At 39.0% G+C, this 15,420-nt stretch overlaps 1 protein-coding gene across 3 annotated transcripts in view; it reads right to left on the reverse strand.

The window, feature by feature from the left end:
- IRAK3 (interleukin 1 receptor associated kinase 3) overlaps positions 1-15,420 on the reverse strand; it is a 65,237-nt gene that overhangs the window by 20,272 nt on the left and 29,545 nt on the right. For all 3 annotated transcript variants that reach the window (XM_030866365.2, XM_030866363.2, XM_060305830.1), the window contains exons 2-6: positions 12,702-12,884; positions 7,389-7,453; positions 6,492-6,546; positions 5,095-5,246; positions 1,106-1,170 (exon numbers count right to left, since the gene is read on the reverse strand). In XM_030866365.2, the coding sequence (XP_030722225.1) occupies positions 1,106-1,170; positions 5,095-5,246; positions 6,492-6,546; positions 7,389-7,453; positions 12,702-12,741 (377 nt within the window). In that variant the 5' untranslated portion in view covers positions 12,742-12,884. The remainder of the gene's footprint in view (positions 1-1,105; positions 1,171-5,094; positions 5,247-6,491; positions 6,547-7,388; positions 7,454-12,701; positions 12,885-15,420) is intronic.

Genomic DNA, 15,420 nt, shown 5'->3' on the forward strand with positions numbered 1-15,420 from the left:
TTAAGTGAAAGATTAGGAGAAATCTAAACATCCATCAGTAGGAAAACGGTTGATTACATTACAGCACGGCACACAGTGGAATACTAAAATGAGCAAAGTGAACAACGTATGCATGCTACCTCTTGTGTGAGAAGAGGAAAGTAAGAAAACAAAATACATATATGCTTGCACATAAAATATCTCTGAAAAGATATACAGGAAACTGATAACTCTGTTGCCTTTGGGAAAATCAGCTAGGTGGCTGGATGAGAATAGTGGAAGAAAATCTCTTGGCTTACCCTTTTGCCCTTTTGGAATTTTGAACTGTCTGAACTTATTATTTATTCCTAAGCAAAGAAATAAAGTTTAAATATAAAAACCTTATTACAATTTTGGTTTTAGTTTTTTGTTGACTAAATGATATATTAAGTGTTTATACTTAGCCTCTAACATTTTGATTTCTGGTCCTGGGTATAAATGGAGAAGGATTTAGGATAATACCTCTCTCCCCCCAATTCATGTATTGGTTTAGAAAACATCTGAAAAGAACATTTTCTGTTTGTAAAGGGTGATGACTGAACTCTATAGGGTTAGGGGCCTTCAGTGAGACAGGTTGCACAGCTGCAGATATGAATATATATGAAAATGAAGTCATTTTAGTTTGTCTCCAAGGACTTTCAAGTTCATGAATGAATTCCCAGAAAATAATGTGCGCATCGAAAGCACTTGATTTCTTTGCCTAAAACTCTCTTCCAGAAGAGGTCTATATTGATGAAACAGTTTCTTGACTGGAATGTCTCTAAGAAAGGGGGGAAAGGGTAAAATATATACAATTCTAAAGTTCTAAGAATTAGTTTACATTCAGTCATGTTAGTCACACATGATTTAACCCATTTCCTTGTGACAGTTTCTTGTTAAAATATGTTCAAGTGAATTATGTAAATGGTCTATTTTAAAATGTATTCCAAGGAATATACTAAAGCAGATGTCAAAATTTTACCCGATGTTCTAACATCCAACCCACATTTATTAAATGCCAACCATGCCAAGCTCTGTGCTGTAGAATCAAAGATGAACAGAGATGAAAACCAGGCACAAGTGGAGAAATCCAAAGCAATATACTCACAGCAGTAAAACTTCAAGCTCAGATAAAAAGCTCTTCCATTGTTTCTTACATTGCATTGTTTTCCCCTAAATATCATACAGAAACACAAGAAAAAAAAATAAGGAAAGGATCTCTCTATTTCTGGGATTCTTACCTAGGGTCTATAGTCTCCCTGAAATTAGATACTTTATGGCATAAATGCATATGAACATTTTTCTGGGGAGAGGATCCTTAGCTTGCATCAGACTTTCAAAAATCCATTAATCCCAAAACAGATTTAGAACCACTGCTTTTGAATTAGAAGTTTTTCATGAAATGTATCATACTGTTCTATTTTATATTCAAACCCTTTCACCATATTTTGTACACATTTACATGAATTCAAAAATATGTATTCAAAGAAAATCCCATGACAGAAACTCCCCACTTGATCTCAAAGAATCCTGCTTGTGATAGTTGTATTCTGATTAGAATTGATTTCAATAATTTGGCATTTATGACTTGGGTCATTTGGCTGTTGGTTCAAGGTTACCTTTGTACTAATTTTGAAAAAATGGGCCCACTAGGAAAATGAAACACATAACTCCTTACTTCGAAGAAGATTCAGAAGCTAGCAGAGTGCCTGACATATGAATAAATTAATGAATTCAATAATATTGTATGGAGCACCTCCACTGTTCTCGATGGCTTCATACACCTGACATCGTTGCGTGTCTCTGAATCTCAAATTCCTAACTTCTACCAGGAAAAGGTTAAAGTAAGTGTGCTCCAGTTATCGTCTGCAAATTGCTAGACAGGGCAGAGTTCTTTTTTGTTTTCGTTTTCTTTTTTAATATTTATTTAGTTTTTGGCTGCACTGGGTCTTCGTTGCTGTGCGTGGGCTTTCTCTAGTTGCTGCGAGCAGGGGCTACTCTCCGTTGTGGTGCGCGGGCTTCTCATTGCAGTGGCTTCTCTTGTTGCGGAGCACGGGCTCTAGAGCGCAGGCTCAGTAGTTGTAGTGCACGGGCTTAGTTGCTCCGCGGCGTGTGGGATCTTCCTGGACCAGCGGTCGAACCCGTGTCCCCTGCATTGGCAGGTGGATTCTTAACCACTGCGCCACCAGGGAAGTCCCATGGCAGAGTTTTTAGAGCTCTCTGTCCTCAGGAACAAAGGGAGAGAAATCCAACGGGAATCCTGGAAACTATTTTCCAAGTTAACCCAAGAAGTCAGAAACAATAAACTAGTCTAACGAATCATCTGCAAGGACCACATTATGAGAATTTACATTTTAAAAAACCACTGCCCTGGGAGCGAGTGGACTGGGTGTCAGGCCCACCTCTAACACTCATTATTTGTGACTTATTGTCACCAAACCTCCCTGGGGTCCTCGTTTTCTTAATCTGAAAAAGTGAAGGGGTTAGTTTTTGTGTTCATGCTACCCTAGCACTCTTGCTGCTCAAAGTCTGTTCTGTGCTTCTCTGGGAGCTGGTGGGAAATGCTGAGTCTCAGGTCCCTACCCAAATGTGCTGAATCAGAATCTGCACTGTAAGATCCCCAGGTGAGCTGGATGCACTAATCTAACACACCTAAGTTCAGTTCCCAGCCTCAGTCCCTCTAAGAAAGGTTACCGAAATTAAGGTCTCAATGTTACAAAACTACATTTCTAGTAAAAGATGTTCTGTGGCTAAGGCTTCATTAAATTATCTCATTTTTCCTGATGTGTATGTGTATGTGTGTGTAGGAGTTTATACAAGCTCTAGGTCTTGGGTAACTTTGTTACCTCCTGCCTTTTTACTAATACTGAATAGCAACTAAATTCATGAAAACAGCCTATGTGCTTCATTCAATTCACCTAACAAACATTTATTGAGCAACTACTATAGGCCAGGCTCTGTAATACAGCACTGGGATACAAAGATAAATAAAAGCTCCTTAAAGAAAACCATCCAGTCCACTGGGAGAGGCAGATGAAGAAATCAATACTATGAGACAGTGGTATTTTCCTGCGACTGTACAGAGGAGGGTCACCAAAACCATCCTGGAGGGGTCGGAAGCAATCAAGGAAATGATCATTGTCTTCGGGACAGAAAGGGCAAAGACATCCCATTCTGAAGCCAGACCCCTGGAAAGAATACTCCCAAGAGGGAGTGTGAGTTGGTGGCAGCTGCAGAGAGAAGAGGAAAGTAGACGCATGGAGTCTTTGGGGAGGTGGCCCTGGGGCTCAACCAGAAGAGAATGTACAAATGGGGCCAGGGACACACTGGCCCTAAGAAGCAGCCTTCAGTTAGGACACCTCTAGAGTAACCACATTCTTCTTGGTGAATGGTTATAACAATACATTGTTTCATTTCTTCATTAGACAGTCATCTTCTCAGGAATCTTGAGATGTCTATACAGAATTAGTGGGGCAAATGCAGTTTGAGGAAATGGACAAATTGGGTTCATACTTTTTTTAAAGAGGCCCTGTAATCTAAGCTGCAAAACTGGAACCACCTCCGATCCCTCCTTCTCCCCTATTTCCCCAGCCCTGTCTAACAGATCACCAGATTTGCTCCATTTCACCTCATCTTTCAGACATAGTACCCTCCCTTGCCATCCCCACTGCCTCTGCCCTGGCTTAGAGCGGTTACCAACACAGGTCACACATCTGAACCACCTGGGGACGCCTACCACCACCACTACTCTGACCCAACCAGATGCTGCAGAGCTCAGTTTTTAAAATGCTTCCTGGGTGATTCTAATATTAAACTGGAGAATACAGGTTTCAGCCCTATCCACTTCAGCTTACACATCTGAAATATCCCTCTGCCAGGTCTTTCTACCTCTAGTCTAATTCCTGCCGTCTTTCCTCCAGTGCCCCTGCCAACTTCCAGTCCATCATCTGACCGGTAATCAAAGTGATACTTCAAAACACAAATCTCGTCCTTTCACTCTCCTACTTAGAAACCATCCATGGACTTCACCTATCTTTCCAGTATCATCTGATACCACTACGTTCCCACCCTCTCACACTAAACTCCACTCCAGCAAACGAACTGGTCTTCGTGAGTAAGACACAGGCTTTCATGCATGTGCCTCTAGGCCTGGGCACCTGCTATCTCTTCCATCTAGAAAGTACTTCCCTCGCTGCCTGGTAAATTCTCCTTATCCTTCAAAATCCACTTGAAAGGTCACTGCCTTTCATCCACTTTTCCATTTGTTTACTGAGGAAATGTTTACTGCGTGGTTACTCTGTGCCAGCCCCTCCTCTGCCTATCTTCTATGTGCTCCCATGACCTTTGGGGCAAATCTCTGCTAAAGTGCTTATCACACTGCAATTTAATCTTTTCTTTACCTGTTTTCCCCATAAGACTGGGAACTCTTGGAGAATGTAACTATGCTTTATTCATCAACACGCAGCCCGTAAAAGAAGTTTAGTAAATGTTTATTGGCTGTGGACCAACAATGAAGAACAGCTCTTTGGGTATGCGTGCGCAGACCTATCTCCTCCTGACTCCTGCGTCGGACCCCCAATAGCCTTTCTGCTTCCCTGGCTCTACTCAGCTGTATTCTAACCTCCTGCTCCGATCATTGCCGCGCTGCTCCTACCAAAGCCTCCGCTTTCGCCCTCTCCTGAACTGCGATTGAAGACGATTCATAAAGTAGCACCGAATATCAGTCTGTGGCTTAGCCCGTGAAGCTGCATGGAGAGGGCGCTGCCCATCCTGGAAAGCCAGGAAACCTGGAGCAGACCAGCACAAGCCGGCCATCTTAAGCAAAGTCCCAATGGTCCTAACAACGCTTTTCAGAAAAGTCTTTCTCAGGCCATACATCTGGGGAGGGGAAGGATTTAACTTCCACATTCCTGCAAGACAGGCATTCATTTCTCAGTCATTTCTCCAGTCACCAGAGGTCATATATCTTATTTCCATTTATGAAATTTTATTTTCAAGTATACCTCCTTTCAATGTTGATGAAAAATGACACATTTTAATGTGAAATATGAGCCAGTAAATGGAATGGATATCCTGTGATAGTAATTCTTTCCATACCTGTTTAAATAATTTAATGGCATATGTTCGGTTTTGGATTTCCACTCTGTATACCTCAAAAATTTCCCCTTCTCCGATTAAAAAGTCTTTGTGGAAATTTCTGGTTCCTTCTATGACGTTGTGAAAGCTGATGGAGGATTTAAACAATATTCCTTAGGAAGGAAAGTAGGGAGAAGATAAGTTACTTTTTCTCTTTTTAAGAATCAACCATCATTATAAAGAACCAAGACTTCCCTACTAGAAACAAATCAGGGCCCAGTGAAAAGTCAACAGAGAAAGGCCCAGGAGCAAAAACTGGAGCCCACCATGTGCTCTCTGTACATTTACTTGGGCCTGGCTCCCACCATCCCACAGAGCCAATGGCTTTTTAGATATTCAAACAAAAGCACTGTGATTCTATCACCTTTCCAAAGAGATCAGCCAGACAACTTAGTTGGGGAAACTTTTCCAAGACTGTTTCCCTGTCACTAAATCAACAGATTGCTGCTGACTCACTATGAACCTAAAACCAGTAAAAAAAAAAAAAAAAATTATAGAAGTAGAAATTTTGATATGACTAAATAATATTCTCTAAGCATGACTGGGAGAAACGTCTTTCATAAGCCAAATCCTCTAAATGGCTAACTAACTTGCTCAGAGTAAATCAGGAAGATGCTTCCGCTTTTTAAAAAAATCATCTAAAGCAGAGATTGGGAGGAAACATTTCAAAGGTAATCAAATACAAAGGGAAAAGCCTGGCTAAATGCTTCAGAGACCAATTTTGGCTATATTTGCACACTTAGTCTGTTTGATTTAAACCTTTTTTGCTAAACATTAAAGGACCACAAACTTATCTAACTATTCTAATTCTCTTTTGAACCAAAGAAGCATCGGATCTAGTGGCAAAGATTACGCTAGGCAGCCTTAAATAGCCACTAAAGTTTATCAGAATGATTCCCAGATAGAAGTAAATTATTCGCCCTGCTGATAAAGTAGGAAAGTTGGTGTAGAAAATAACTGATTTTCATAGTGATCTTCAGCACTGCTCTACAATCACCTCTAAAGATTTCTCTATAATTGCTATGAAAATTTCTAAAACTGTATAAAACCCAACATAATTTTTAAATGTCTTCCTATGACACATAAAAATAGCAAATGTCATGAAATTCTCCTGAGACCGCAATTATGCTCTTTACTGGCCAATGAATTTTTAATACAACAATAATGTATCACCTATCAGAACTATGTGTCAGTCAAAATTGAGAATATTTTGATATCTATGAAAAATTTATCCTGAATCTGCATATTAATGAATAGTTATTATGTTTACTGGATCTTTCTAAATTTCACTTAAAAGAATTCATGAATTCACTTAAAGGAAAACATAATTTAAAGAAAAGTTGTTTTGTTTTTCTTACCTTTTTCATTATGTTCAGGAATAAGAACATTATCCACTGTGACACTAGCTGTTTCCTAGGAGAAGAAATACATATTAAAGTATAATTCAATTTCATAAAGTCTAGAAAGAACAGAACCCCAACAGAAATCCAAAGCTCCCCCTGGGACTGTACAGTGCAACAGGGTGGAATCTAATTTAGAAGAAAGCTAGTAGAATGCAAAGTTATTCTATTTTATTCAATAGCATTCACTGCTATACATATTCCATACCAACGGTAAAAACTCAAGTATCAAAGTCATAGTTATAGTCAATTTTTTTTTTTTTTTTTTTTTTTTTGCGGTACGCGGGCCTCTCACTGTTGTGGCCTCTCCCGCTGTGGAGCACAGGCTCCGGATGCGCAGGCTCAGCGGCCATGGCTCACGGGCCCAGCCGCTCCACGGCATGTGGGATCTTCCCGGACCAGGCCACGAACCCGCGTCCCCTGCATCGGCAGGCGGACTCCCAACCACCGCGCCACCAGGGAAGCCCTATAGTCAATTTTAAATGACTTCTATTGCTGTAAAAATGATCACCGCTAATTTGCTTTAATAAAAGCTAACAGTAACATGCAAAACACTAGAACAGGAAAACTAAAAGCTGAGTTAAGACAAATGCGTAACTTACAGTACTCTTAAAAGTTCTAAGACTCATCTCTGACAGATCACTGAGAGGACAAAGCTCTTATCTCTTCAAACATTTACAAATCTCCAATTTCCTGAATCCCCAAATAAATGAACAAGAATGAGAGCTAAAGCTCTCCAGAATTTAAAAAAGTACCTGCAAATACAGCATTTTTCTGCCTGATAACTTCATTCCTTACACTCAATTATATTTGCAACAGGGTTCAAGGGTCATTCCCCATGCGCACACACTCTACCTTGGATAACGTGATCGGAAATCCTTTTCCCTGATGACTCTGCTCTGAAGGATTCAAGGCTGCCCCTGAAAGAGAAATAAGGGAATATAGATACAAAAAATGTTATGTTCTTAACAAACTTTTTTTTCTTTTTTACACTGTGAAAATAAATACCTTGCTAGTAAGGTTCATTTCTAAAGCTCAGTTTCATTCCCATTGAATGGTTTCAAATTTCCATATGTGAAAGAGCTTTCTAATGATCAAATATACAAACATACCTTTGTTCACTTAAAACATGAGCACCTATCTTTTTTTCTTGTTTGTTCGTTTGTATTTTTGTTTTTTTAATTTTTGGCTGTGAGGCGCGGCACGTGGGATCTTAGTTGCCTGACCAGGGATCAAACCCATTCCCCCTGCAGTGGAAGCTCGGAGTCTTAACCACTGGACCGCCAGGGAAGTCCATGAGCACCTATCTTAAATTATTGTTAGACATCATTAAAAATACTGAAGTATGAAGGAGAGAACTGACAGGAAAAAGGCAATGTTGTTATCAGTTTTTTGTACATGTATTTAAATTTTTTACGATTATGGGATTATACCTCTCTCGGTTAGTTCACTCTTCATCCCATCTTGTGCCATAAGGTTTTAGAGGGGTGAGCGAGTATGAGAGAGTGTGTGTGTGTGTGTGTGCGCGCGCGCGCGCGCACGCGCGCACGCACGCGCAATCACAAATGCCCACAAATGCTGCCCAATTGAAGACAATTACTTCTGTCTGAACTAAGGAAGTCTATGTAGCTTCCTACAAAAAATTAAAACTCTGCAATATTTTGCTGTTACTTCTGACATTTTGATTCAGACTTCAGAAGTTTTATTTCATCTTCTAGTTTTTCTTAAATTGTATTCTAATGTTTCCTAGATTATTTTGCTTAGAAGACTAGCAACAAAATACAATCAATTAATAATAAGCCTCCTTGAACAAAACTATAAATCAATTAGACCAAACAGACATCTATAGAACATTCCATCCAAAACAGAAGAATATACTCATACTTTGCAAGTGTACGTTGAACATTCTCTGGAACAGATCACATGTTAGGTAGTAAAATGAGCCTCAATAAATTTGGAAGGATGAAATCATACAAAGCATATTCTCTGACTACATGGAATTAAAGTAGAAATCAAGGGCTTCCCTGGTGGCACAGTGGTTAAGAATCTGCCTGCCAATGCAGGTGACACAGGTTCAAGCCCTGGTCTGGGAGGATCCCACATGCCATGGAGCAACTAAGCCCATGTGCCACAACTACTGAGCCTGTGCTCTAGAGCCCGTGAGCCACAACTATTGAGCCCACGTGCCACAACTACTGAGCCCGCGCACCTAGAGCCCCTGCTCTGCAACAAGAGAAGCCACTGCAGTGAGAAGCCTGCGCACCGCAATGAAGAGTAGCCCCCACTCACTGCAACTACAGAAAGCCCGTGTGCAGCAATGAAGACCCAATGCAGCCAAAAATAAATAAAAATAAATACATTTTTTAAAAGTGCAAAAAAAAATAAAGTAGAAATCAATAACAAAAGGAAATTTTTTTTGGAAATTGACAAATACATGAAAATTAAACACCAAACTCATAAATAACCAATGAGTCAAAGAAGAAATCACAAGGGAAATTAGAAAATACTTTGTGATGGATGAAAACAAAAACACAACATGCCAAAACGTATGGCATGCAGCAAAAGCAGCGCTTAAAGAGAAATTTATTGCTGTTAATGTCCACCTTTAAAAAGAAGAAAAATATCAAATAAATAGCCTAAACTTTTGCCTTGAGGAACTAAAAAAGAAGAAACAACTAAACCACAGGAAGCAGAAGGAAGGAAGAATTAAGACTGGAGTGGAAATAAATGAAATAGAAGAACAGAATAGAAAAACAGAAGAGAAATATCAATGAAACTAAAGCTGGTTCTTTGAAAATATAAACAAAGTTGACAATCTTTTAGTTAGACTGACCAAGAAAGAAAGAAGACTCAAAATTACTAAAATTAAGAACAAAAGACATAACTACTGACCTTACAGAAATAAAAAGAATTATAAGGGAATACTGTGAACAACTATTTGTCAAAAAACTAGATAAATGACATGGACAGATTCCTAGAAAGACACAAACTACCAAAACTAATTCAAGAAGAAATAAACAACCTGAATGGGTCTGTAACAAGGGAAGAGATTTAATTAATATTTTAAGACTTCCCATAAAGAAAAGCCCAGGCCCAAGTGGCTTCACAGGTAAATTTTACCAAACATTTAAAGAAGATTTAAGACCAGTTCTTCACACATTCTTCCAAAATAGAAGAGGAGGAAACAACTCCCAAATCTTTCTTTGAGGCCAATATTGTCCTAATATCAATGCCACACAAAATAGCACAAGAAAACTACAGACCTATATCCCTTATGAATATAGATGCAAAAATCCTCACCAAAATACTAAATCCAGAAACATATAACAAAGATGAGGTACCATGACCAAGTGGGATTCATCCCAGGAATCCAAGGTTAGCTTAATATCTGAAAATATACCACATTAATAAAATGAACAAACTCATAAAATCCAATAATCTATCATGATGAAGCTCTAGGGAGAGAAAAAAAATGCCTTAATTTGGTAAAGGGCATCTGTGAAAAACTTACAGTGAACATCATACATAATGGTGAAAGACTGAATGTTTTCTCCTTAGATCAGGAACAAGAAAAGAATGTGTTGGTCTTGCCACTTCTATTCAACATTATACTAGAGGTTCCAGCGAGGGCAATTAGGCGAGAAATAGCAAACATCCTGAATAAGGTATTGTTGTGTAGAACAAAATTTGAAGTTTGGGGGCTGCAAGGGCACTAAAAGCCATTGTCCTTTTGCTGCACATAAAAAGAGAGACAATACTTCACTGTCATATAAAATGGGAGATTCAAAATGGCTTGGCTAAGGTGATTAAGGTGAAACCATCCCACCAAATGGAACAATTTTAAGGAAAGCTAGGCAAAAACAGATTATTTAGATAAGTGATAACTCTGTTCATGGTAGCAACAAAGAAAGACTAAATCTTTATGCATTTCAATTAGGAGCTCCAACTCCTGACTTCAGTGAGCTGCTCTCATAGAAAACACCTGTGCAGCAGGTTACATTTAAATGTTTCCAATGAATCATCATGTGGCTGCTTTCAACGAGCTATACAATTAATGTTTTTAAGATCATAATTCAAAGCATTAATTCAACAAACTGCAAATAAATAATGCTATTTTCCTTAGCAAAGGATTCAGAACAAAGCACTAACCTTTTCATCTCAGATGTATCTATCTCCTGGTATTAGGGCAGTAATTGATTGCCTTTCCACAAATCAACTAATCCCACATTGTAAAAAATAAATTAATTTCCCATGTGCAACAGACTAGGAGTCAACCAAGGATGTGGAATTTTTGTCCATATAATTCCCCGCTGCATAAATAAACAGCATAGAGTGTGAAAAGACACCCTGAAATCTATTCCAGAACACTGAAGTATAAAATATACCCGTGCCCTATCAAATTGGTGTCAGTTTATACTGTGGACAACAAGTCACGTGGGTGGTTTCAGTGGCTGGAAAAGGCTCAGATAATGAAAAGGCATTACATTTACAGCTCCCAGAGACTCACTGCATTTCACCTGATCAGTCAGCTTCAGAGTGAAACATTCTGCTGTATAAAACTAAGTGAAGGGGGGCTTCCCTGGTGGTGCAGTGGTTGAGAGTCCGCCTGCCGATGCAGGGGACACAGGTTCGTGTCCCGGTCTGGGAAGATCCCACATGCCGCGGAGCGGCTGGGCCCGTGAGCCATGGCCACTGAGCCTGCGTGTCCGGAGCCTGCGCTCCGCAATGGGAGAGGCCACAACAGTGAGAGGCCCGTGTACTGAAAAAAAAAAAAAAAAAACTAAGTGAAGGGACTTCCCTGGTGGTCTAGTGGGTAAGACTCTGCACTCCCAATGCAGGGGGCCGGGGTTCGATCCCTGGTTGGGGAACTAGATCCTGCATACATGCTGCAACTATGAGCTCGCATGCCGCAAGTAAGAGTTCACATGCCACAACTAAGAGTCCGAATGCTGCAACAAAGAAGTCCACATGCTACAACTAAAGAGCCACCTGCTGCCGTGAAGAACTCACGTGCTGCAACTAAGACCCGGAGTGGCCAAAATAAATAAATAAATAAACATTAAGAAAAAAAACTAAGTGAAGAAATAGTGTGCAACAGAAAAAGGGATTAGCCAAGTTATACAGATAATATCATGGTGGAAGCCTATTGGGAACTGTCTAATACCTTATTAATGTGAAAAACCTATAAAATAAGTCATTCTGAAGCTACAGTTTTCTGGTACAAACCTCTTGGGATTTCTTCTTGTGTGTGCGAAGCTTCTTTAGGTGATGAGGCAGTGGCTTGAGTGGACAAAATATATTATCAAAGAGCATGTGTGCAAATACACAGAACTAAAAATATGCCTGGATGAAATAGCCAAAGAATAAGCCTGCTGATTTAAAGGAGTTTCCAACCTAAGAGCCCTGAATCTATAACATAAGACCCAAGATCACTCAAGATCATTCTTGTTGAAGTCAATGAATCTAAAGTGGAATAAACAGAACAGGTGACATTGGGAGATTATTTTATTGACAAAGAGTGAACAGAGAAAACTTCATGAGCTTTATTTATCAGGTTACTATAAATGTAACGCATGACACAGCATCAGAAAGAGAAGTCAAAGAGAGGGAAGAATCAAGCCACTGTGAAACGGACAGTAAACAGGTTAGAAGTTAGAAAGCCATGGCATGAAAACAGCAGTGAAGACAATAGAGAAATCCCAGGGTTATTTTGGAGGTATCATCTGCACTAAAATACGGGGGGGGAACCCAATTATTTTTAACTTCTAATCATACGGTAAAACAAATTATAGCATTATTTGTATTTTACTCATATTGTGGTTCTGGTCATGTTTATGACTCAGAGAGTCAGAGTTTTGGACAGAGAGCTGATTCTCTTAACTAAGTGAGAATGAAACATTTTAAGAAGCGTAGCTTGTAAATAAATATTTTTTTAAAACCAAACTATAAAGTGGTAGAAGGGAATGTGTTGTATAAGTTAGGCAATAAGAAAAGAAAGTGTCAGACACAAAAGTGTGAAGCTGCAAACCCCGCTTCAGATAAAAGTCACAGGTAAGGAATCACTGACATACAGCATGACCAGTCAATGTCTTAGATAAAATACAATATTTACAAGTTACAATTCATATAAAATTGAGTAAGAGCCGTATCGTTAGAATCAATGCTTACCATAAGTTGCAATTAAATGGATAGCTCGATGATGCCCCATCTCCTGGAGAATCTGTAAAAGGTCACCAATAGTCTTGTTTTTCTGTGCCCAGGACCAAAGTAATTCTCTTGTTCCACTTTTACCCTGGTCTACATATTTTTCAATGTGACGAACATCCAGCCAGCTGCTTGAAAGTCGCTCCGCTGTGGAAATTGTAATAGGAAGAACCAAAGAATAGTTTACTTCTATTGGAATCCCTGTTTTTATGTGTGTACCTTATATGTTCTGTTGCATTTTATTTATATTTTTATTTTGAACTAATTTTAGCATGTATTTCTCACCCAACTTCCCCTAATGTTAACATCTTACGTAACCATGGTACAAAGATCAGACCCAGAGATTACTAAACTGAAGACCTTATTCTAATTTCACCTGTTTTTCTACTGATGTCTTTTTTTTTGTTCTAAGAGCCTATCCAGTTTCCCACATTGCAATTACTTGTTCCTTCTCCTTAATCTCCACTAATCTGATGTTCCTCAGTTTTTCCTTATCTTTAAGGACAGTGAAATGCTGTTGTATCCTTCTCGATGCATAATATCAAGAGGTTCATGATGTCCATGTCTTATCACTGGTGATGTTAACCTTGATCCCTTGGTTAAGGTGATGTCTGCAGGTTTCTCCACTATAAAATTATTATTAATTATTTTTAACTAATAACTATGTTGGGGGAGATACTCTGAGACTATGGAAGCAACCTGCTTCTCAGATTTTGCCTAAAAATATCTGCATCTATCTATGGTTCTTGTTTATCATAATTATTACTGTGGGGTTTGCTTAATGGTATTTTTCAATTTTCCCTTTTTCCTTCTATGTTCGTTAACTGCAATTCTTCTGTAAAAAAGTATTATCTTCTTCCCCATTTATTTAGGTAATTAATTTATTTATATCAGTGTGGACTCATGGATATTTATTTTACTCTACAGGTTAAAATCCAATAGTATCATTATTTATTTTGTTGCTAAAATTGCTCCAGCTTTGTCCATTCAGGCTGCTCCTGCATTCTTTTGACAAGCCCTACCATTTTGGGAACACTTTCTTATTGTTCTGGCTTTACAAGATACTCTAGGCTCATTTTGTATTCTCCCTGCCCCAGCCCTTGATATAATTACTTTTCCAAGGAGTCCTGATTCCTTTTATTGGATAATGGTGTTTAAAAAGCAAGACCTTAGATGTTAGATGTGCTCACTGCTGCCAGGTCTTTCAAGCAGACAGAGGTGGGAAATATATGTATGTGCTCTCACTCATGCATCTGTATTTCTGTCTGTACACACGTTAAAAACCATGATTTTTAACTGATGCCTCTGATCCAAGTCAATATCATATGGCACATTTTAGACCTTTCTCACTTATATAACTTCATTCTCACACAGTGAGAAACTTTGCTCTCATTATCCACAATATATTTGCTTGTTTGTTCAGTTCTACTACGTACATAAAGTACTTTCAGAATGGCTAACCCGTAGCCCTGTGAGGAACACATTAACTAATCAAATTACAGCATTTGTGCACACTTGTCTTTGTCCTCAGGCTAAGGGTATTCTGGGAAGAGCCTGTTTTCCAAGGTTACTTAGGTTAGTTCTTTTCTCTCTCATTCTCTTCAGTGTGGTTACTCACTGATAATATAGTTAGGTTCATTTGTTGAAGCTTATATGAAACGCTGTTTAAAATTTTTCTACGTAAAATAGATAGCTAGTGGGAAGCAGCCGCATAGCACAGGGAGATCAGCTCAGTGCTTTGTGACCACCTAGAGGGGTGGGATAGGGAGGGTGGGAGGGAGGGAGATGCAAGAGATATGGGGACATATGTATAACTGATTCACTTTGTTATAAAGCAGAAACTAACACACCATTGTAAAGCAATTATACTACAATAAGGATGTTAAAAAATTTTTTTTTGTTCTAGACTGTCTTTGCTGAACATTTTTGAGCAATTAAAAGTTATTATCTGGGTAGGGTCAGGGAAATGTTCTACTGGGATAACAGGATTTTAATTACTCGAAAACAGTGTATATGACTTATTTAGGGTCCTTTAAATACCTTAAAGCTGTACTGGAAGTATATGACTTTTTAAACAATTTTTATTGGAGTATAGTTGATTTGGCACCCTGAGATAATAGGATTCTTCAGGTAAGATATTACACGGCCTTTCTGCATAACTCCCAAATTTTAAAGTGTATTTTAAGGCAAAGGAGGAAGAAAGCAAGCAAATGACAGATGGAAAGAATAGCTTTCTTGTCCCTGGGACAGTACTCCCGGATTAGGCCAGCCATCCTGAGTACTGAAATTAGCAATGTGTTTGAGGGCTGGTGATGGTGATGGCAGCATCCCCTCAAACCTTTATCCTCCAGAGTCTTAAAATTTCAGGCAGCCAGATACAGATCTATAGATAAAATCCAACTGTCACCTGAGAGTGGTTGTGGGGACCTGCAACACATCACTGTCACTGGTTGTGGGAATCGGCCCCTCTCCCTCTACCACACACAAATATGGAAGCTGACCTCCAAGAGGAATCAAGGTAACCTCATGGAAGGGCTCACTTTTCCAACAATGATGTTCTCCAAAGGCTGATGTCCTTTTATAAGACAAACAGGTTCTCAGCTCTGAGAAGAGCAATAAGCCCTAGGGAACTATCTTTTGTTCAGTCTGTTTCAGACTCCACAGGTTTTAAAAATTTCTTAAG

The sequence above is a fragment of the Globicephala melas genome, chromosome 10 (genome assembly GCF_963455315.2).
Source record: "Globicephala melas chromosome 10, mGloMel1.2, whole genome shotgun sequence".
In the NCBI taxonomy this organism is placed as follows: domain Eukaryota; kingdom Metazoa; phylum Chordata; class Mammalia; order Artiodactyla; family Delphinidae; genus Globicephala; species Globicephala melas.